At 44.1% G+C, this 24208-nt stretch overlaps 1 protein-coding gene and 1 long non-coding RNA gene across 5 annotated transcripts; both read left to right on the forward strand.

Moving 5' to 3' along the window:
- LOC133928879 (uncharacterized) lies at window positions 1-12874 on the forward strand. 4 transcript variants are annotated; one of them, XM_062375383.1, is made up of 13 exons: window positions 1-471; window positions 1337-1399; window positions 2221-2652; window positions 3581-3652; window positions 4308-4433; window positions 4531-4743; window positions 5632-5679; window positions 6441-6602; window positions 6687-6869; window positions 11729-11822; window positions 11909-12027; window positions 12105-12149; window positions 12359-12874. In XM_062375383.1, exons 1-13 carry the CDS (start codon window positions 82-84, stop codon window positions 12593-12595), a joined length of 2184 nt encoding a protein of 727 aa, XP_062231367.1. In that variant the 5' UTR covers window positions 1-81; the 3' UTR covers window positions 12596-12874. The 4 variants fall into 4 exon arrangements, with proteins under 4 accessions (XP_062231367.1, XP_062231368.1, XP_062231369.1 ...); XM_062375384.1 differs by having other exon boundaries at window positions 2-471; window positions 3578-3652; window positions 6708-6869; XM_062375385.1 differs by having other exon boundaries at window positions 3-471; window positions 6708-6869.
- Window positions 12875-22751: 9877 nt separating this feature from the next.
- LOC133927945 (uncharacterized) lies at window positions 22752-23748 on the forward strand. The gene is made up of 3 exons (XR_009911405.1): window positions 22752-22864; window positions 22942-23318; window positions 23396-23748. It is a non-coding gene; the product is annotated as an uncharacterized LOC133927945 (long non-coding RNA).
- The last annotated feature ends 460 nt before the right edge of the window (window positions 23749-24208 follow it).

Consider the following 24208-nt stretch of genomic DNA (forward strand, 5'->3'; position numbering starts at 1 on the left):
CCTCTCGCAGGCTGTCCAAAACCCACTCTTATCCGCAGGGGCGCGCACGCGATCTCCCTTCTCCAATCCGCCCCATCCGCCATGCTGGCTGCCGCCGGCACCGCCTCGGGTCTCGGGTTCGCACCCTTCTCCCTACTTCCTTCCCGCCCCCTGCGCCCAAACCCTAGCCGCGGCCTCCTCCTCGCAGCGACCGCCTCCTTCCCGCGGTCGCGCCGGTGCGGGTGCGGCGCCGTGGTGCGCTGCGCGAAGCGCACGGGGAAGCGGCGGTACCCGTCGGAGAAGAAGCTGCTGGAGCGGCGCCACAAGGAGCTGCTCCGCCAGGCCGCCCCCGAGGAGGGCAGCGAGGGGCGGGAGTCCGGGTACTGGCGGCTCTCCAAACTCGCCGTTCCCGCCCGCGACGACCCAGGCAAGGACTTCGCCGGCGTCTCCCTGCCGCTCCTCCAGGCCATCGCCAAAGCCATCAAGTTCCCGGTACGCCAATCGACCACTTTTTGGAATAGATGGTACAGTGATAATCGATGCAGTGCAATTGCGAGGTTTTAAGTGAATCGATGACTGCTTGCTTAAACAGAGGTCTAGTGCGTTGAATCGTAGGCTTACTGCACTCCGATACGTCAGTGCTCTGGATGATAAAACCATACATGCTGGTAGAAAATATAACTTGGCTTGGTGAGTGCCATTTAGTTAACATGGCCCTCACTTCTCTTGGCATTTGCACAATCCCTGAGTTGCCGGTGACCTCCTTTTTTGATCTGTTAGACTGCAGTTTTTTGTGGTAATGTAACTTGTTTCGTTTGGGCTTTAGGAATAGGTCTGGAATTAAGCCAGGGTTAGCACGACCCTCGCTCCTCTTGGCCACTTGCACAATCCCTATGTTGCCAGTAAGCTCCTTTCGTAATAGGTTTGACTGTAGTTTGTTGATCATGATTTATCAATGTAGCCAGCCAGATGAATTGCATGTTTTCAAGTTCCAACAACATTTCCGAGCTGCATTCCGAATCATGCGCAGGACCCATGTGGTAAGTTAACTGGCGGTATGAGTGTTGTACTATAAGTACAGTTGTACTATCCAGATCATCCAAATGGCCAACTGCCTGGGGCAATGTTAGATGCTAGGCTGCAAGCCTTACTGATACGCCTTCGAGCATAAGTTGATCTTAATAACCCAATTGTACGCCTTTTTCTTCACCTACCCATGTTGTATCTCATCACCCTGTAATTGTCTCTGCTCTCGCATTTTTCATAGTACTTTTTGTTCATCTTTTATGCTGCCGATGTTGCTGTTGAGACTTTTCATATGATTATATGCCTCTAATTTTATTCTGCTGTGCTTCAGGTTGCTTCTATGCTGCCTGAAGAGGCCTTCTCTGTTATCCGCAAGTCATTTGATGCACGAAAGGTTCTTCATGGAATGACATCAGTTCTATCTTAATTAATATTTGTTGTCCTGCCATGAGACTCAGTTGAAATCACATGCTTGATGTAGAAACTGCAGATGTAATGCAGATGAACTGCATTACATAAGTTAAAATAGCCATGGAATTAAGAAGAAAGCATTTAGTAAGATTCACTACATTTCCAGTTAATGTTGTCCTCGTTTTTTCATTAAGCCCCCAATCATTCTACACAGCCTCATAACGACAATTTATGGAGCACCAGGATCCTTTATATGGTTTCAGGGGGGAAAAAACTGAGGTTCTGCAATAGCTATAATATTTTGTTCAGATTTGTGGTCTTCTATGCTTAACCTCTTCTCTTGATCGTCTTGCTTCATTGTTAATTATTTTGGTATATCTTTTGTTCACAGCCAGAACCATTTGAAGTGCTTATCTTTTTCTTGTAACCACAACATTTGATCTATTTTGTTGTCTGATAACTTAGGCTTACACTTTTGATGTACTCAGTTGACTCTACATTGATGTTATTTTTGTTGTGTCAACTTCCTTCTACATTGAATGAAACTGTAATAATGTGAAATCTGCTTATTGCAATCAACTGGTTTATCAATGTAGTCATCCAGTTCAAGATATATTTGCTGGTATCTGGAATTTATCATAATAATTTCTGATACACAGTGCTGTCATAAGCACCTGTAACTGTAATAATTTGTTGCTTCTACTGGTGCTGGGAAAAATTATTCATAACATTGAATGCTGTTTGGTTCATCTCTTTATCTGCATTTCTCAATGTGACTAAAGAAAACATGTTTTACTTCTACAGGTTTTGAAAGAACCTCAGTTTGTTTATACTGTTGATATAGATGTTAAGAAGCTTCTGGATATGGAGCCGAGGACATGGGATTTTATTGCTAGGTTGGAGCCCAAACTTGGAGCTATAGAATACATGCCTGACGAGAAGTTAGCAGCTGATCTGATTAGCATTCTCAATGTTAACAAGAAAGGTTCTGATGATGAACTGGGAGTCAGCGATATTATTAATAATGGTTCGTCCTGTCCTTCACGAAAGAAACCAAGGGTGGCAGTTATAGGAAGCGGACCATCTGGCTTGTTTGCTTCCCTTGTGCTAGGCGAACTTGGTGCAGAAGTTACCTTATTGGAGCGTGGTCAGCCTGTTGAACAAAGAGGGCGTGCCATTGGTGCACTAGCAGTAAGACGAATCCTCCAATCAGAGAGCAACTTTTGCTTCGGCGAGGTATTTCATTGATTCTTATTTTGCTACTAAGACATCACAAAGTGATCAGAGAGGTGCCTCTGTTGCATTCAAATAGGTTATTTGTTGATTAAGTATAATTAACGATGGCTATATAGTGGTAGAGTATTACATGGTTGTGGTGGTCGGGGTCATGGACTCATGGGTTCAAGTGCCCTCTCCCCTTAAAAAGATCTTTTTTCTAAAGATGGCCATCTATCTTTTTAATAACACAAACATAAGCAATCATTTCATGTGGTAACTCCTAGGGTCAGGCTCTGTTTGGTCAGATAATCTCATAGAATTAAATCAGGATTTTGCATGTTTTAGATACATAGGTCTTTGAAGATGTTGTTTAGTTTGGTTTTGTACATTAAATTTTACTAGGATATTTTTTTTCCTTGGATTTGTATTCGAAATAGCTGGTGAGTACAACATTCATCCCATTAGTATGAGTCGTTTATCCTAATTATATAACCTGAAAAAAATGTACAGAGATACATTTAGACTTTATATGTGTCTGAATCACTTGAGGATATTCTCAATGAAATGAATGAAGAAAATATTCTGTAATAATCTTCATATAGCCTTTCTCATTTTGTTGCATATATATTTATAGCAGAACAGTTATATACTTATAGTTAATAAGATAATTCATACTGAAAATTACGTGCAAATTGTGGACTCCTTTCTTCATTAATTGAGTTGTGCTTTTTTTAGCATTACTGCGAATTTTAATTGGCTTGTTTAGTCTGATGAATGATGATCGTTACAAGTAAGAATTATGGCATGAGCTAGGCACCAGAAAATATTTCGAAATATCAATCACCCATTTGGCAATTGGAAGGAGATCAAAGAACTTATGTCATGTTCATGTTCCTTCAAGACTTGAATCCATCCATTTGTGATCTTCTGTTCTTAATCATAGCAGGGTGGTGCAGGTACGTGGAGTGATGGGAAGCTTGTGACCCGGATAGGAAGAAACACTGATGGTGTTCAGGCTGTGAGAATCTTCCTGTCCTACCTCATTTTGTGTTTTGTGTAAAGGTTCATGCTTAGATATTCATTTTCTCAACAGTGCATTACATTTTCATCGTGCTCAGGCGTGACAATCTTCCTGCTCTATCTTAACCACAAATATTACTTGGTGTAAAAGTTCACCATCAGATATTCTATTTGTTGAAGAGAGCATCACTCTTTTCTAAATGAAATAGCTTCGGACAGAGACAATAGTTTTTCCTGATCAGAATTCTTTTTGAATTTATTGATGCACCTTCTGGGACTACAAATGGTGGCATTAGCATCTGACAGCTACCAGGCCACCATGTTCTAGATTCCTATGGTAACTAGTAAGCTAATGGCATACTGTTCATGGACAGTATGACTGGGTTCAGTCTGATTTTAGCGGAAGCCTTTTAGAGTGGATACTGCAATTTTTTCCTTCAGAGATCTGCCTCTTGATTGAAGGATTTTGTGCTCAGAATTCAAGTCTTGGATTCTGTTTTTAAATCCCTGGACCTGATTTATCGTATAATTTCTACAGCCACTGTGAACCTCATTATCGTCTAAAATAGAAGATTTTTCATAAAATAATATCCTACTCCAACGTTGACTATTTTGTGTGTTTAATATATTGACCATAGGATCTTGAATTTCAGGTTATGAAAACATTAGTTCACTTTGGAGCCCCTTCAAACATTTTAGTTGATGGGAAACCTCACTTGGGTACCGATAAACTTGTTCCCCTGCTGCGCAATTTCAGGCACCACTTAAGAGAATTGGGTGTAAGTTTGAACATATCCGTCTTTATTAAGCCTTGTATTTTCATTGGTTCTGCAAGATCCCATGTATTGATGTATTCTGTTCCATTCTTTTTTACAGGTTACCATAAGATTTAATGCTAGAGTAGATGACCTTATAGTTGAAGATGGGCAGGTGAAAGGAATTGTGGTTTCTGAGTCAGGACTACAGCCAGGTGCTGTCAAGGAGAAACTATCATTTGATGCAGTTGTATTGGCAGTTGGTCACTCAGCTCGTGACACATATAGTATGCTTCAACAGCATAATGTAGATATAAGCCCAAAAAGTTTTGCTGTAAGTTTTCTTATGCTATTTAAAGCGAATCCTAGTTGATATTACTTGCACTGATCGTGTCAAGTGGTCACATGGCAGATAAATTATTGTGAGGAATATAAGGCCATGTTTTGAACAATGCAAAAGTGCCTCAGGTGGCACATGCAACCTATATCAACACCATTCATTGTGCACTAGGATGTATTGTGCATCGCGATGTGTGCTATAACTCAAAATTCAAATTTTAAATGGTGTAGCACACATCCCAATTCATAATTGGGTGCTATAACTCAAAATTCCAATTTTAAATGGTGTAGCACACATCCCGATTCATAATTGGGTGCATGTGGCACCTGGGGCACAAACCATGTTCTCCTTTTTGAGGAAGTGCTCACATCCCTATGTTTTGGTTGGACATTAGAGGTACATAAGAGGCATATTAGTCTCTGGCCCAAACAAAGACATTAATATTAAAAAAATGTTTTCTTGGCCAATTGAATCAAATAAATTATATAACTTGGATAGAGAAAACCAGTTAATGCTGCAATTACAAAATAATAAGCCCCTGAATCTTTCACCATCGCATATGAATGTTTCATATGTTGTCTTGCTATCCCATGAAGGCACGGACATAACTTTCAGAGGTTAGGGTGATGATAATATAATTTTGTTCACGTACACTAGCTCCCTTAGAAATGTCTAATCTGGTTACATTTTATTTGACCAAACTGGGCCGTAAGTTGGACTTGAACTCTATAATTACTGAACTGCAGCGTAGTTGGACATAGCCCCCTTCTCTTAGCATTATGCTTAATTCTGTGTGCTTTGTGCTTGTTGCTCACTTTATCTTTGCAACTACTAAATTATAAATTTCTTCCCCCTTAGCTTTAACACAGGCTATTCTTACAGGTTGGATTAAGAATTGAGCATCCCCAAGAATTGATAAACAGTATCCAAGTAAGACCTATTTCTTTGTTCAGATTGAATCCCCAGATGACAGTTGTCTAGTCTGATTAGCTTTATTACATGTATGATATTTGATTTCAATAATTTTGTGTTCCACCATTCCATGAAATCATAAATGGCAATTCTCAAAAGGGCAAAAGATGAAACCGACTACATGAGTTCTAGGGTGTTAATATGTTTGAGAGCAATCTGTTTGTAACCAGTGAAACAATAGAAAAACTGTCTTTTGTTCCGAGGTCCTTCACCCAGTTTTGTGATAGAATAGCAGCTTGAGAAGAAGCCGAGAAAGATCTGTTTTGGTGTTTAAGAACTTGGATTCACCTTTTTAAACTGAGACGCCAAAGTAGCCAGTGTAATATTCTAAGGACCGTGTTGTGTAGTAGAGGAATGGATGCATTTACAAATAGAGTTTATGCTAAGGACCATGTGCTAAGAGCAATTGTTCCTTACAGTTATAGGCAAGACATTGAAACATGTCATGGGCCTGTCCTGCTGGGTTGCAGTCTTGCAGACAAGGGTGGGCCTATGCCCAGGCTGGCCCAACCTTTGATTCCTTGTCAAGCTTTCTGTAGTTGATGGTACTACACTCCGTTGGTGTATGAATATATTGTAAATCATGATTTAAATGCTCAATTATTTGCCAGCTTGTTATAGCATCTATGGATTGAAGGTTGTAGTATCCTACTGTATTTTCTTGATGTGCTGATAATCGTCGATGTGGTGCATGCTGTTGCTGCTGTCACAAATTGCAGTACTCTGAATTGGCTGCTGAAGTACAGAAAGGACGTGGGCGGATACCTGTAGCAGATTACAAGATAGTGAAGTCTGTTGGTGAAGGAGATGCAGAGAATGATCTAGACGCAACCGAACAAAGTCGCAGTTGTTACTCGTTTTGCATGTGTCCTGGTGGACAGGTAAGTCACTCTTTTGTTGTTGTAATCACCCTCTCTCTCTTTTGTTTGATATACTATTGAGTGTTGCAATGCTATTCTCTTCAGAAGTTTGAGATATGCCTGCAGGTAGTTCTAACTAGCACAAATCCATCAGAATTGTGCATCAATGGCATGTCATTCTCACGGCGTGCATCGAAGTGGGCAAACTCGGCTCTTGTGGTTACTGTATCATCTCATGATTTCAAATCATTTCAGTCCCATGGTCCTCTTGCAGGTGTTGAATTCCAGGTACTTGTTACAGGAAAATACTCTAAGATAACAATAGAAGCACTCTAATTATTGCAGCACCATGCATAATGCCTACTTAAATTGAGATATTCTGTATGTTCAGTATGCTACATGTTAGATCAGTCACAGAGGGTCGGAGGGTTTGGTATATTCACGGGAGGCAAGAAGAATGTAACAAACACAACAAAAAAGACAAAGAGATGAGTAGTCAGGAAGACGGTCCGCAGAGACGCTCCAAAGGAATCCCATCCTTGAGAGCAGTGGAGGATTGGATATTGACCAAATATGTGGCAGTGGAGACCGTCTCAGTCAAAAATGAGATCGAACAGAAGAGGCAATCATAAGCGCATGAGCTGTCTCAAGAAGACGATGCTTGTGCTCAGTAGCACCATTTTGAGCATGAGCTCCAGGCCAGGAGAACTGCGACAACGTTCTTTGTTCAGCAAGAAAGGAACGAAGATGTCCAGAAATAAATTCGCTAGCAGAGTCAGCACAAAAAACACGAATATGAGTGTCAAATTGAGTGTGAATCATAGTGGCAAATCGCTTATATATAGATAACACCTTGCTACGAGAAGATAAAATAAATCCAATTGTGGTGAGAGAAATCATCTATAAAGACAATGTAGTATCTACGACTCTTTCCGAACGAAATGGGCCGGACCCTATACATCTGAGTGAACAATATTAAAAGGACATTGAGACACTAATTCACTATGAGGATAAAGAAGCTGAATCTGTTTACCAAGCTTACAACCCTGACAATCTAAGGATGCATCCCCTGAGACAGACCCAAAAAGACCACGACAAACTAACGAAGACAGGCGCGATCCACAAACATGACCTAGACGATGATGCCACTAGGGATGAAAACGGAAACGATATATATCGGTTTTCCGGGGCTCGTTTTTGAAGAGTTCCAATCGTAGCAGCCGGAAATGATATACCGAAGAAATGGAAATGGTATTACATCCTGGAAATGGAAGTGGAAATGATTTTGGGCTCTTCCGATCGTTTCCGGGTTTTTCCGTATTTAGCCGGTAATTATCGTATTTTAAGCCCGGTAATTACCGTTTTCCACCCTCATATCTGAAGGCCCACATCCACAAGCAGCCCAACCCATATAAATCTATGTCAAGTTTAAACTATTATGTGTCTATGTTAAGTCTGAACTAAAAACTATATGTAATATGTCTATCTCGTTGGATGTTAGCATGTTGCGATGTTCTGGTGTCTGGTTGTATACTTCAGTACTTGTGTGTTTGTTTGGCCTATCATAAGTCGAACATGTATAGTATTATTACTTAAGTTAAACATTTGATATTATCCTCATAGTGTGTTTGTTTGTAATCATCGATCAATTGACTTGATCCTATACATGCTGCATGGGCGTGATTGCGAGTAGCGTTACGCCGGTGTTTATCGTTCTATAATTTTGATTCCCGATTGATACCGGCTTGTTCCCGTAATATCGACGCCGTATTCGTTTCCGGCACTATCGTTTTCGATTTCGCTTTCGAGAAAAAATGTGAAAGTGGAAATGGTGAAAGCTTCTTCCGATCGTTTTCATCCCTAGATGCCACTGCTAGAAGGGGCCAGTAGTCGAGGAAGCAGAAAGACTGACGACGGTAGCGAAAGGAAGACGAAGCCAGTCAAGGTCTATAGACATTGAGAATCATGGTGCTGGGGGCTAGTACCAACCAGAGCATCCGTGCTGACATGAGCTGCATGGTGAGTTAGGGAATATGAGCAACAGAAGGAACACTAAAAGAATAACTGTTAAGAGTGCCCCGACCAACAACAGAAAGAGAAGTACTATCAGTAGTAACGATCTGAATAAGAGAAACAAGAGGATGAAGCGAAGATAAGCTGAAAGAATCAGAAGTCATATGAAAAGATGCTTCCGAATCAAGAATCCAAGGTGAAGTATCTGACTGCATAGAAGGTGGTCTCTCAGTGACAGAAGAGAGTAGTAAGACCGGCAAAACTTGTCGGTGTAGAGCCAGAGGTAGCAGCTAGATGACGAAGCAATATCACAATCTACTGCTAAGTGTCAATCGAAGAGGTAGTCGAGAAGGTAGCCGAGGTAAAAGTACTAGAGGAACTTCGAAGATGCTTCTTTCGGTAGTAGTTCGTCTCGATATAGTCCTCCTTGCTATAGTAGGTGCAGTGAGGCGGCCACCACCACTTGAAGAGGGTGCATAGGTGGCGGAGGCGCACGAGGACCAGACAACGGTGTAGTCAAAGACGTAGGCGCAATAGTTGGACGAGCAGCCAATATCGAAGGAAGTGGCAAGAGTCAAGAACCACACAGATGAGTCTCCTCTGAGCGCAGCTCTATAAGAGCCTCCATAAGCATGACACCAGAATGTCGAGCAAGCAACTGAGCCCTATGATGTTTAAACTCTGGACGAAGGCAAGTTAGGAACTCGTAGAGGCATTGAAAGTCACACTTAGCATGCAGATCCAAGCAACATTAACAAGAGTGGCAACCAACAACAGAAAGAGAGCCTAACTGATGCCACACATCCAACATATGAGCATAGAATCCATCAACTGTGGCATCATCCTTCTGAAGAGATTGCTTTCGACGAACAACAGACAGATAGAGAGTATCCCTAGGCGGCTCATAGATCTGACGAAGTTGAGTTTACATCTGAAAGGCAGGAGAGAACCTAACATTCTTAGAAGAAAACATGTGCTCCACACTAGCAATCATAGTAGATATCGCACGAGCATCCATCCATCCACTGAGCACAGTCAGACAGCTGATCACGATACAACTCCAAAGCTTCTTGATAGGCGGAGACGACCTTCTCATAAGCAGCTGGGGCGATGTCAATAGTTGCCTTGTCTCCTTTGTCAACAGTCGATTGTACGGGCTCCGTTGGAAGCTCTAGGGAAGGCGGACAAGGAATGTTGCCATAGAGAACACTCCAAAGACGAAGGCTGCGCATGTGAACGTGCATATGCTGCATGAAGTCCCGGTAGTTGGCACCATCAAGGATCACCGAGCACCAAAGAACTGAAACGATGCTCGACAATATCGTGAAGAAGTGATGAACGACGGCGAGAGTGCAAAAGAGAAGCGGAGGTCGACGCAAGAGCGCAAAGAAAGCGGCGTGCTGCTGCAAAATTTTTTTTGCACTTTTTTTGGCTTTTTTTTTTTTACCTACAAGCGAGCACCGAGGAATTGAAACGGTGCTTGACGACATCGTGAAGTCCCTAGCGGGTCATGACAGAAAGTCCCTAGCGGAGAAGGTAGAAGCGGCCGGCGGCTAGGCAGGCCTGCGATGGGAGGCGTCAGCATGGGAACCTGGACGGAGGTCAGCAGACCAGTGGGTAGAGGAGCACGTGAGGCCGGATTTGGTGCGGGGCGCGCTTGAGCTCACCGCGGGGCGAAGGCAGACTGGCCGGAGTCGGGAAGATCCAGGAGGAGGCGGACGGCTCTATGCGGGGCGACTCTAGTTTGAGGCATGGCGCGGTAAGAGCCAGCGACACAAGAGGCGGGTCGGCGATGCAGAAAGCGAGCATAAGCCGGCGTCGTGGCGGCGCCGGACTGGTGAGCAGAAGCAGGCAAGAACCTGTCGGGGAGAAGCAGCTCGTTGTGCGTGGAGGGTTGGGGAGGGGGGAGCCGACGGGAAGTCGACGAGAAATATAGATCTTAATGGGACGAGTTGCTGCGTCCCAAAAAGGAAAACCTAAACCTAGCTGTGATACTATATTTAGAATAGCAACTTATATTCCCTGGAGGTCTTGAGCTAGTATATATACACATACACATGTGGCAATATGTGAGAAACCCCTTATAGACTGGGATATTACACAGAGAGATATATATCTAACAAGGACTATAGTTAATTTTAGTGTTAAATAAGCAAACACTGATCTAGCTTAATCTTACTAAGCTATATAAGAATGTGTTATCAAATTGGGCTTCTCTCTATTCTTTTGAAAGCTCCGCCATCGGTTACATGTTTCAATTAATTATATTATTTTACAACCTGGGAACATCTCTAGTAGAAAATGACCTTAAGTGAGGCTGCAAGGACTCCAACTAGATATTCACATGTGACATCAGTCGGGGCGATCTTACCGGTCATTCCATCACTACGCAGAAATGCTTGTAGCAATCATGCATGTGAATTGGGTATGAAAAACATGATACTATATACTATTGTTGCATATCTTGTGCGCAGTTTTATCTTATTTTTAATTAAAAAGATGAATTTGAATTGTTAGCCGTTCTGAAAGGCTGTCAAAGGAACGATTCTAGAGAGTTAGATAAGCTAATTTTCTCTGTTATAACCAGGTGATTGCAGTTTCTGTATCTAATCTAAAATAATATACTTTAGTGGGTTGAATAAATATAGAATATTTTCTATAAATAATATGAGAGGTCGATCGATATATTGCAACATTTCCTTATCAGCTTATGCTTGGATTGATTGATGCATGCAATTCAATTAGGTCCTGAGTTTACGATTTAGCAGACACTGTTTAAAGTAAGTAATTGCTGCTCACTTCTACGCGTTAGGCCTGATGGGGCCTACACTTGGGAGACAGTGCTGAAGTATGAGTATATTTCCCAACTTTCATCATCGGCTTAAGCGTTTGGATGAACTGGTTGACGCATTCAACTCAATAGTAGTTAATAAAATAATATTGAGGCTTAAATCAGTTTCATGTATGTTAAAACTTAATATGGATGTGTACTAGTACATAATTTAGTTACTTATAATTGTGGCATGGTGTGTCTTACTTTTTGCTATAACTTTTTTTCATCATTTGTAGTGCATTTCAGTGACAATTTCCCCCTTTGTTATGCTCACAAAAAAAAATTGTACACTAAAAAACAGAGAGAATTTGAAAGAAGAGCAGCTATGATGGGTGGAGGGAATTTTGTTGTCCCTGCACAGTGTGTGACAGATTTTATCAGCAACAGATTGTCAGGTACTAATGGTATACATATATTTTGTCCGGTTGTAATGAACTAATGATAGAGTTTTTTCTTTGAATAACATGGTTATTCGTTCCAGTTACAACTCTCCCACTATCAAGCTACAGGTTAGGAGTTCGGCCATCCAAACTCCATGAGCTATTCCCTCCTTACATAACTGAAGCTTTACAACAATCAATAATAATGATTGACAAAGAGGTTTGGAATATCTTATTTTAATTTTTATGATTTTAAGTTCCACCTTCCCTGACCCATTTGCAATGCAATATTTTCAGATGCCGGGATTTGTTTCTAAGGAGGCCCTACTTCATGGTGTTGAGGTATTCAAATTGTCATGCAATAGATTATTAACTTTTCTAATCTTTCATATAATTCTTCACTTGACAAACTTCTAAACGCCAAGTAGTTCAACATTAGAAGTGTACTGTTGTTTTGATAACAACCTGTAATCAGTAGCCTATATCTCTTGTTGATAAGTGTTATTCCCTCCAGCTCATGTTGCTTATTGCATTTTAATGTCTGTTTCCAGACTAGAACAAGCTCGCCCTTGCAAATTTCACGACATGGAGAGACATACGAAAGCACATCATTGCGAGGATTATATCCAATTGGGGAAGGTGCTGGCTATGCTGGGGGCATCTTAAGTGCTGCTGTGGATGGTATGTATTGTGGTTTTGCTTTAGCCAAACAGCTCTCTCTATTCCGTGGTGATATGGAGTCATCTCTCGGCAAAGCGCAAAAACAAACAGGTTTTGTAAAATATTGAATGTCGGTGCCTAGTTTTTTATAGGCACAAAATGTTCGGGAAAAAAAAAATTCTCACCTTCCTAATTTTTTGTCACATAGAACAGCTGTGATAAGTGAACTCGTCAAATAATTTGAGCCTGGTTGATCCGTTGATGTAGAACAGGAGAGCAAGCAGTGATGCCATATGTGAACGTTCTGGTATAGATAAAGCAATGTAACAGTTAATTTGATCATCCACCTAGCGTATTTTAGAACATTTTGTTAAAAGTTATATTTGAAAGAAAAATATTTTGATGGACTTTCTTTACTTCTACCAAGCACACCTACATTTTTTAGTTTATTTGTACATTGCTGCTAGTACACTTTGAGAAGGTTTCCCTAAATGAAGAGGTCGGTGACATCCTACGAGGCGGTGAATTAGGAAGGACATTTAGAACTATTTCGTTTTAAAAACAATATAAGATAAATTTATATTAATTTCTATCAAAATGTGTTCTAATTTTATCTAGTGTGTCTACTTTATCAATCAAAGTAAATCTAGTGTGTCTACTCTATCGATTAAAGTACAGAGAAAAAACTTAGCACAAGGAATTTTTTTTAGTATCGATGGTATGAATGTTATCCCTAGTTTATATTGTAACTGCATAAAAGATATACTCCCAGTCGGTATCCAGTCATGGCTCTTGAGTCATTAAGTCACTTGCTATCGTGATCACTTCGGAGCTTGAGTCACTAAGACAATGGTCTTTGTGTCCTTGCATAATCGTTTTATCGTCGCTTCACATCAAGTTGGAGGGTTAACAAGCTTGTCGACGAGTCACTAAGACTCCAAGAGTTGGTGTACCACTTGGTACAAGGTTGAATCACTCATTTGATTCACTCTCTAGGCAACAATCACCTAGCAACACACTATCTAGGTGCATAAACACTGCTCATTCTCTAATGGTGTGCTTAATCACATTGGATGATTACTTTAAGCACTTGGCTTAGATGTTTTTTCAGGTGTACATGAACTTCTTTGGACACAACATATTTAAATGATCGAGTGGGTGGGTATTTATAGCCTCAAACTCATGTACTAGTTGTTAACTCAACGACTCAGAAAAGTAGTTAATACCGGATGATTCGATGAGAACAATAGTACTAACACTGGATCATCCAGTGAGTATACTCTTACAAACTAGCTGTTGGAACCCCATTCAAGCCTCTGTGAACACCGGATACTCCAGTATATACTTTATCTCCATCACCGGATAATATTCTGAGCCATTCGAGCCTTTCCTTCTTCTCTATATAAATTGCTCTGGTGTATGCATCAGATACACATCACTTCATCACCAGACTATCCGGTGAGTTGATTTTAGCCAACTGAGCCAATGTAATCTCTTTGGAAATAATGCTCTGGTGTTACATAGCCTTCATCACCGAACCTTCCGATGCCTTGAACTTCGTTCTGCTTTTTTGCATTGTTCATTTTTCGGTGTATTGTTCGGTGTTCATTTCATTCACACTGGATCATCCGTTGGGTTGAACTTTCGATCTTCAGCGGCTGCTGTCGGTGATCTGGGAACCAGGGGTTCTCGAGTACGAGGCCAGGACAACACAATGCCACATGGTGCCATCCCTCGAGGACCATCTCTCCGAGGGCCGAGAAAAGACAGTTCCGGGAGGGGTGCTCAGGGCCAAGAACAGTTGGTCCCCGAGTACCAAGAGTTCCCCGAGGACCCGAGAAGAGCCAGTTCCGGGAGGGGTGCTCGGGGCCAAGAACGGTTGGCCCCCGAGTACCTGGAGTTCCCCAAAGGCCCGAGAAGAGCCAGTTCTGGGAGGGGTGCTCGGGGTCATGGACAGTTGGCCCCCGAGTACCCGGAGTTCCTCGAGGACCCGAGGAGAGACGAATTCGGGAGAGGGTGCTCGGGGCCAAGAACAGTTGGTCCCCGAGTACCCAGAGTTCCCCGAGGACCTGAGAAGGCCCTTGCCGGTGGACCCCACGAGGGCTCCACGGTGAGGTGTCAATCGGTGGGAAGCCCGATGCTGCATTTAAGAGGGAGCGTGGCCGGTCACATCCAACCACTCCCCCCCCCCACGCCTGTCGTACTGAGTACGTCAGTCCCTGCCACCGCTTGGCAGGAAGGCGTGGGGATATTTAATGAGATGGGTCCCATCGCACGTCACCTTGGGGGCCTATAAAGGAAACAGCTTGAAGATATCGTCGCTGGGCTCGAGATGTATCGCCTGCCACCCTGCCGCGTCAGATCGTGTTAGATCTGCTCTGACCGAACGGGCATGCGAGGATATTCAGCGCTGGCCGATGGCCCCCCTGCGCCTGTTAAAGTTGGGGCGTAATGAGCGACGGGGCCGGCCGAAGGGCGTATTTTCAACCCCTGTAACATCAAATTGTAGACCCATGATGGCTGTTTTCCATTTATGGCTTATGGAAACTTATGCCCTCGTTCGGGGCACGCCGAGCCTCCCCTGATAGGATAAAAGGGGGGGGGGAGCATTTCGGAGAAGCCAAGTAAAGGTCGAAGAGGTGAACAAGTTTTAGCAAGTCAGAAGGTTGAAGCAAAGCCGACGCTCAAGACTTGATAGATAGACAAAAAAAACCTTGTAACACAGAGATCCAGAGAAAGGCATTTCAAGAGCATTAATAGCACATCAGACACACAGGAGCAGGGTATTATGCTCCGTGCGGCCCGAACCTGTCTAAAAATCCCTTGAGCATTTACTCCTACTAGCCGATGATCATCCGTCCCGCCTAGATCTCATACATTCGCATTAAATCCATGTACGAGGTAGATCCAAAATCAGCCCCCCCGGTCGAATCATAAAGGGGGTCCCTCAGGATCCTCGCTTGCGGTGTTCATCCACAGACAGCTGCATCCTTCTCTGGTAATAATGCTTCGGTGCATTCATCCTTCTCAATATTAGACCATCCAGTGGGTTGAGCCTTCTCTTTTTTTTTTCTCTGGAAATGCTCCGGTGCAACTCCCACTGATCACCGAACTATCCAGTGAGGCTTAACCTTCATTATTCAGCACAACACCTTCTCTGGAAGAATTGCTCCAGTGAGCACTCTGCTCAAACACAGGACCTTCTGGTAAGGTCTTCATGCCTCTCTTCTATTTGACAAATATACTCTGGTTAGTTCAAACACCTAGAGTACAGGACCATCCAGTGTAACACTTCTCACAATTTTGGCCACGTGTTACCCAAGAATTCATCCGGTGATTTCATCAACTTATACATCAGAGCATCCGGTGAACTTATCCTCTTTCTGTCTTGATAAGCAATCAAAGCTCTAGTGAGTTCAACACACAGAGCACTGGACCATCCGGTGAGGCAAATCATCCTAGAACTTCTTCAATTCAGTCCAATTTTTTCCCGGTTGCGGTGACTTCTTTGTGTATTGTATCCATGAGACCTACTAACATATATTCTTGACAAACATGTTAGTCCCATTAACTATATTGTCGTTAATCATCAAAATCAGAATCATGGTCTAATGGGGCCATTTTCGCTACACCCCAGTTACTCCCTTTTGTCATAAATACATATCGGGTTCTAACCACCTGACCAAATTAAATGTTCCAATCATGGTTCTCACCACCATGGCTGACCAACTATCCAACTACCTCAACCACAATTTCTATAACCATGATTGACCAAATCAGATCACAAAGTTGTTTCTAATCATGTGTGGCATTCGTTGCCGCTTTTGACCCTGAGCATGACTGATTAATCAGTTTTGCACTTTATAGAGGTTGTACATTTTACCCATAAGACGTGTATTTTCGTTTTGTTGAGTATCTGTTGGCTAACTAAAAACTCTTACACACTTTACAAAGTCTCTCTCAACATGTGTCTACCTGCTGAGGTTTCACTGCTGCATGAATTACACATCAACTATGTTAACCCCTTCTTGCACCATACATATACAGGTAAATTCACTATTCTGTTTCTTGTTCCACCATCTACTATACACTATATTGAGAGAAAACTAATTAATCGGCTAGGTTGCACCCATAACTTGGCTTATGGTTGTACTATAAATCTTGGTCCAATCACACCATAAACCGATCGTTAAACAATCTGAGCAAGACTACCACCAACATATACCATGCAACCCACACTATCCTCTCGCTCAAATCCCTAGTCCATATTGCTAAAAACATTATCATCAATTTTTATCTCAAGTTGCATAGTATAATTATCGCATTTCATTGGACAATTATATTTACCAAAAATTCCCAAAGTGAGACTAAGCATATCTACCCTTCCCATAAACCACCAAACCAATGCGACATCGTAGTTGAACCAGTCGGAAGGATCACTTCGAAAGCCGCCAAACAGTTCGTCATGAAGAACGTTGTGATGACAAGGTTCGATGTCACAGTCAAGATCATCATCCACAATGGTACTTAGTCTGCGAGCATGGCGTTCATCGAGTATTGCAATGGGCTAGGTATCAAGGTCTGCTTCACGTCAGTCGCTCATCCACAGAGCAACGAACAAGGAGTGGGCAAATAGTCTCATGCTACAAGGGATTGAGAGACACGTCTTCAATAGCTTATCCGCTTACTCTAAAGCCTAGGCGTCTGAGTTGCCTAATGTACTCTAGGCACTTCACACAACAATCAGCAGGGTGACAGGTAAAACACCTTTCTTCCTAGTCCATGAGGCCAAAGCCATGCTCCCCTTGTGAACTAAAGATAGAATCTCCCCGCAACAAGTTATTCGTCAACAAGGATTAACCCTTAGAAGAGAGGACTACCTTAACAACATCGAGGAAAAGATGACTCAAGTGCTAACACGATAAGCAAAATATCAACAATCCCCTCGACGCTACTATGACCACCATGTTCGAAAGAGAACCCTTCAGCCCGAGGGTTTAGTTCTATGACTTATTCAGAACCAAAGTAACTGCAACAAGCTATTCCTAAAGTGGGAGGGTCCATATACGATGGTTGAGTCTACTTGTCGTGAGTCGTTTAGGTTAGTAATGGAGGATGGCTAAGTCCTTAATAATTTTTGGAACATCGACCAACTCCAAAAGTTCTATGTGTAAGTACTAAGAGTATGTTCACATTAATAAAGCTCATATTGCCCGTAAGGTTGCATGCATCTTTTATTGTTTCTATCTCTTCCATAATTTAATGTCTGGCACTTGTAAGACGGGAACACTGGTGGTAAGCCGCTATTCGGGTACCTCTACCAAGCATGCGCACCCAGATATGCCTAGACAAAAATCACACAGGATTGGCTAAGGTAACAAAAGTTCTATGATCAAAATGGGCAATATGAACATTATTTCCTTTTCTCTTTGACTGCCTATCTGAGATTTCCTCCTAGATAACCAGTCGTAGGTTGGATGGGTACGACATACTAAGACCTAACGACAATGTATTGCGTATGTGCAGAAGCTACTTCTTTCGCAAAGGATTTTTTTTCTTCTGAATTATGACTTCGCGAAATGTGACATGGTCCCTTATCGCATCTACGAGTGCTTAGAGGCCACAATGCCCCTCACTCATATGCCGGATCTAAGGCTGGCTGATTAAGCTCTTCGAGTAGTGACAAGATCTTCCTACCCTACCCAAAGGCAACGACGAGTAGTACTAATCGTAGTATGTTGTCGAGGATCGCTCAGTATGAAGTCTCCAAAAAGGCCAAACACTTCACAAACAATTCAGATATTACTTGTTAACTAATAAAAGGTAAAGTTCGCCCATAAGTGCTGGTGACATAAAAGAAATCTTAAAGGGATGCCGAGAAGGTCGTCCTGTCTACGTACTCCTTGGCCATGCCCTCCATCGCCTCCACCAGCTGGGCAGCTTCTTCATCGGTGTCCGCGAGGAATTAGTCCTGAAGGACATTGGTGTCCACCTCCAAGAACTGGGCCTTAAGGATCGCCAGCACCTGGGCGACTACCTCTTGTGCGCTATTTTGAATGTAGAGGGTGGTGTTCTCGGTGATTGCTGTCGTCCTTCTAGGGTTGGACCGACATTCCTAACCTGCTCAAAGTAGTGTGGACCAGGTCCAAGGCAGAGTTGAGGGTCTATCGGACGGAGGTCATGTTGAGCCCTGCTTGGGCTAAGGTGTCCTGGCCTCAGATAGCACTACAACCAAGCAAAAATAACAAGTGCTAGGGAAGGGACGCCTACCCTAGGTCGGGAGAAGCTGTTGGGCCTTCTCGGCCTCCATCTCGACTAGCCTCTGGGCCTTCTTGGCTTCTAGCTTGGCCAACTACCAGGCCTTCTCAGCCTCATGCTCGACCAGCCACTCCTTCAGCTGCTGGATCTCTAGAGGAGGGCACATATCCCTAACGCGGTAAGTTGCATACCTACATGTTACCTCATGAAAAAGGAACATGTTTCTACTAACTACTATGCAGGTTGTGGTGTACCTCGAGGAGGGGATGCAAAAAGACCACCGGGTTGTGGCTTGCCTCGGATGGCACCTGTTGAACGACCTCCTGCCAAGGCACTGCAGCGATAGTTCGAGTAATGGGGCTTCGAGCTCCGACGCCATTGCGACTTTTGGTTCCCCGGTCCCTCTAGTCTCGTCCACCTATCCCTCCACTGACAAGACCTACCCCTGGCTAGAGATGTCATCCTCCAAGCTGAGGATACCCATGTTCTCGAGGACAGGTTTCAGCACGGTCGGTAATGGGTCCTCCTTAACCAGCCTGCAAGCGATGATCAAACGCGTTCCCTAATATAGAAGACATATAAAAAAGGCACACATATATCCTCTTCTTGAACCTAAGGTTGCGTTGCGCATTAACTGTGGTGAGGTTCAAACATCGCTTGGTCGTCTCGGCTTGGGGGTCGGCCTCACCGATCATGGTGTCCGACGGGACCAAGGCTTCACCAGCCGAAGTCCTCTCGCTGATGACTGCATTCCCGCGGTCCTGACCTTGCACCTACCCGTGACTCCGCGTAAGTCCTACTCCTACAAGAAGGAAGTCAAAAGGGTTAGGGGCAGATGTACCTGAGGCAAAGGCCTTGGAGGCGAAGGCACGGGCGAGGTGTCCATGTCGCTCCCTGATATATCTACACCTTGGCACCCAAGGGATCCCTCGACATGTTCTTATCGATGGGATCCTGGGTTGGCGGCGCATCCAGTAATCCTCCACCACCACTTGGGCCAAACATCACAATGACCTCGACCTCCTCTTCCTCATCTCGCGCCCCTATGGTCTCGGCGTTCGGGTCGTGTTTCCCTCGACCCAAGCGTTTCATCATATGCGTGGACCTTTGTCCTAAGTTAGGGCTACTTGGGAAAAGAAAAATAGAACTCCAATGAAACTTACTGACAAGATCTTTGCCCTTACCTCAACCTCCATCATCACGATGGTCACTGGGAGGTGTGGGCGGTACTCTGCGGGAGCCATCTCAAAGAGGAAGCTTGTCCTCTGGACCACCTCCATTGTGGAAAGATCTACAATGAGAAGTAATCATATGAAACAAAGGACTTCTCAGTTCCCCTGAGTACTAAACACTACACGGAATAACGAGTACCAATCTCACCTTCTTAGGCTAGGTCTTCCCTGGCCATGTACTATCAAGCGATTGACACCCTCGAGCGCAGAGGGCTTATCCGCCACCTGATGAAATCCTCGACAGCGTCCCACGCCGTCAAGCCCTGCATCTTTAGCTCCACTATCTTTGTGACAAAGATCTAGATCATCGCAGATATGTACGACGTGTCCATCCAAACCTGCATCGGGTACAACGCAAGACCCCATTATCCAATGTCTTCGGGTGGGGGTGGTTAGCAGTAGAACCATTTTTTATGCCACCCTGACCAAGAGTTCTTGTTGGTAAAGTTGATGTACTCTGTAGCCTTCCCTTCACAGAGGTAGAAGCTGGCGCCACCAGTGACCCTGTTTGGCAGCTTCTTCTACACATAGAAGTAGCGGAATAGGTCGAGGACGGGTCATGTGCCCGAATACGCCTCGCACAAGTGTACGAAGACATTGAGCATCACGATGGAGTTCTGGTTGAGATGGATGAGCTCAATTCCATAAAACTTGAGCACCAAGAGGAAGAAGTTGGAAGGGGGAACCGGAAGCCACAACGAAAAAGTTGATGAACACCACAACCCATTTTGTATCAGGTGCGTAAGCGACCAAGGCATGCGAGGGGTTCACCTCGTCGCGCTCCAGCGGGGCCAACATCTCATCCTAGACCTTCGACGGCACCCATATCAGGATCGTTGAGTCATCGGCGAAAGGAACATAATTGTCACATTGAGGAAATAGAGTTCGTCCACCGGAACCTGTCATCTGCCTTTATTGCAAATGTTATGTGCGGGGAGATTGTGGACAACCTAAGGTATGAGCCACGATCAATAATTCGTGCTATTGAACAAATGTTTCAGTACACAATAAACTATGCGAATGCATGGAGGGCGAAACAAAAGGCTATTGAGATGAGGTTCGGAACATATGAAGATTCATATCACAATCTACCTCGTCAATTAGCCACAATTTATGGAAGGAACCCAGACAGCTACTATGATATCAAGCATTACCCCTCGACTGATGTGGAGTACAGCGGGAAAAGAGTGTTGCAGCGTGCTTTCTTTGCATTCGCCGCAACTATCAAAGCATTTCGGTATTGTCGACCCATCATATGCCTAGATGGAACATTCCTGACTGGGAAGTACAAAGGGCAGATATTGTCTGCAATTGGGGTGGATGGTAACAACCAAATCATGCCACTAGAGTTTGCTTTCGTGGAGAGTGAGAACGGGGACAACTGGTATTGGTTCCTAGAGCGGGTCAAACATGCTATTGTTCTTGACCGACCAGATGTATGTCTAATTCATGATAGACATGTAGGATTATTGTAGGCTTTGCTGGATATGCAATATGGTAGTGTTCAATGGGGTGTAGCAGCACAGTGGCCCGACCTCAAAAGCAGGTGGTGTATGCGTCATATGGGTGCGAGCTTCTACAAACAGTTTAAAAACAAAGAGTTGATGAAGCTTTTCAAAAAGTTGTGTAGTCAAAACCAGCAACAGAAGTTCAATGCCCTATGGGCAAGACTTGATGAGCTAACTCTGAAACAAACAGCGAAGGCTGCACCTAATGGTGATGAACCGATAGCTCTTGGATCTCTTCCAACAGATACTCAGGTTCAGCTAGTAGGAGTTTCTCACAGTGGATACGTAATGAGCCAAATGAAAAATGAGCTCTGTTGTACGACAATGGTGGTGCAAGGTAGGAGTAACGACTACAAATCTTGCAGAGGTTTATAACTGGGTCATGCGAGGAATAAGGTCCCTACCACTTGTTGGAATTTTAGAAGATATTTTGCATGGAACTTGTAAATATTTTATTGATCGGTATGCAATTGCTAAAAATATAATGGAGGACAATCGTATGCTTTACGGACGGATGCTATGTGGGTATATGGAGAAGGCCACTAAGAAGGTCCACATGCATCGCTCAAATCAAGAGGGGATTACGGAGCACAGGTTCAGTGTCCTGTGCCGGGATAAGGGTCGGAGGGGGGGGGGGTGGGGAAGACGTGAGCGGCATGTTCAAAAGTGTGTGCTAAAGAGTGGGACATGCATTTGTAGTTGCCAGAAGCCACAATTACTCCACAAACCTTATACACACGTCATAGCTGCGTGTGCGGAGCACCATATGCTTCCCAGGCAATATGTTTCAAAGTATTTTATGAAATATCAAATACTGAACAACTGGAATCATAAGCTGTATGGTTACGGTATTGTTGACACTTTTACAAGTAATCCAGAGCCTGTAAGAATATATATGCTTGATTTGGAAAAGATGAAGAACGCACCTGGCCGAAGACAAACTCATCGGATTTGCAACAATATGGATGAATCCGAGGTGGGACCTAAGGTCAAGCGATGCAGTCAGTGCAATGAAACAAGTCACACGTATAAGTATTGTCCCAAAAATACACTTGGTGATGCACTTGTTGTCTAGGTGAGTATTATGACGCGTTGTGCTCGATTTGTAGCATTTGAACCTTCATTTATAGGTAAATGTCGCAATGTGTTCATATTGCATATAGTGGTATAGTGAATTTGCATTCAATGTATATTGTTCCTGCCTACATCTAGCAATGCATTAATGTACATATCTTTCAAATGCAGATATGGCGGACCCTGCGACCCCTGAGCTTCTGGACCCTGCAGTGGACAAGAGGCACCACAGCTTCTTATCCGCCGAGCACCAGACGGAGCTAGGAGTGTTTCGACCACAGGGCCCTGTAGAGCTGCTTACGATCGACGAGCGATGGAAGCATAGGTACTTCGATAATTTCATACGAAATTTCCATATCACTAATGTAATTCCATATTATTGATGTACTGCAATACATTTAGGTTGGCAGTGGCAGGACTCCTACCCCTTTGCCGTTTGGTTGAGGCTCGATCGACGGAGAACCCCCGAGGCAGTGGCGCGTCATTTCTACTTTGACTAGTCGCTGATAGCAGCCCTGGTCGACCGATGGAGGCCAGAGACACATACGTTCCATCTCTCGTGCGGTGAGATGACCCTGACCTTACAGGGCGTAGCCTACCTCTTAGGCCTACCTTGCGCGGGAGCTGCGGTTTGGGTCATCGATATGGATGCTGACTGGATAAACGTCATGCATCAGCGCTTTGGCCTGGTTGAGCGGAAGGCAGACGCACCCCCCTACGTGCCTGAGTTTTTGTCCGATGCACGAGGGCCAACGAAGAAGTGGATCCTACAGTTTCAGGTTTGGTACAATACAACCTATCATTTACTATTCGAGTAACTAGTTATGATCATTACTGACACCTGTCATATTTGCAGTCGGCGTACATACACTCCGAGGCCAACGCATACTCAGTCTCCAGGCATTTGGATACCTATCTGCTTTGGTTGTTTGGGTGGGTTATGTTCACCAGCGGTCAAGGCCACCTGGTTGTGAGGACGCTTGTGCCGTACGTCAGGTTGATAGCGGATGCTGATGTCGAGGAGGTACCGCAGTTCAGTTAGGCATCTGCTATCCTTGCTGCGACGTATCGGGCGCTTTGCGACGCGTGCACAAAGAAAGAGCCATTAGCCACTTTTGCCGGGTGTCCACTTCTTCTGCAGCTGTGGTCCTACGAGCGTTTCGCTATAGGCAGGCCAATGGTGGACCGCTCCTTGTACCCCGAGGAATGGTACGGCGAGCCGGACGAGGACACACCTACCATGACCTCGATGTGGTGCCGTCGTCGGGTACGTATTTTATATTAACACTTTCGTTCGCACGCTTGTTCTCTCTAATGATTTGTAACGATGTTTGTTACGCAGCCATACTAGGCGCTTGTTACGCAGCCACACTAGGCGCATGAGCAGCCTCGCAACGCTTACGAGCATTTTCGGGTCCAGTTCGACAGGCTACGACCGGACGACGTGGTATAGGAGCCTTACAACATCTTGGCCGTGCAAGGTCGTGCAGGTTTGGGTTTGTCGCCATTGTGTAGCCACGACGAGGATTACTGGCTTATGAAGGCACCACTTGTCTTCGACATTTATGTCGAAGAATGCTCACCGCACCACGTCATGCGGTAGTTTGGTCGTCACCAGGCATTCCCTCTCGTCCACATTCGTATCGTCCCCGTGCACATCCACAAGTAC

Source organism: Phragmites australis, chromosome 9 (assembly GCF_958298935.1).
Source record: "Phragmites australis chromosome 9, lpPhrAust1.1, whole genome shotgun sequence".
Lineage (NCBI taxonomy): Eukaryota > Viridiplantae > Streptophyta > Magnoliopsida > Poales > Poaceae > Phragmites > Phragmites australis.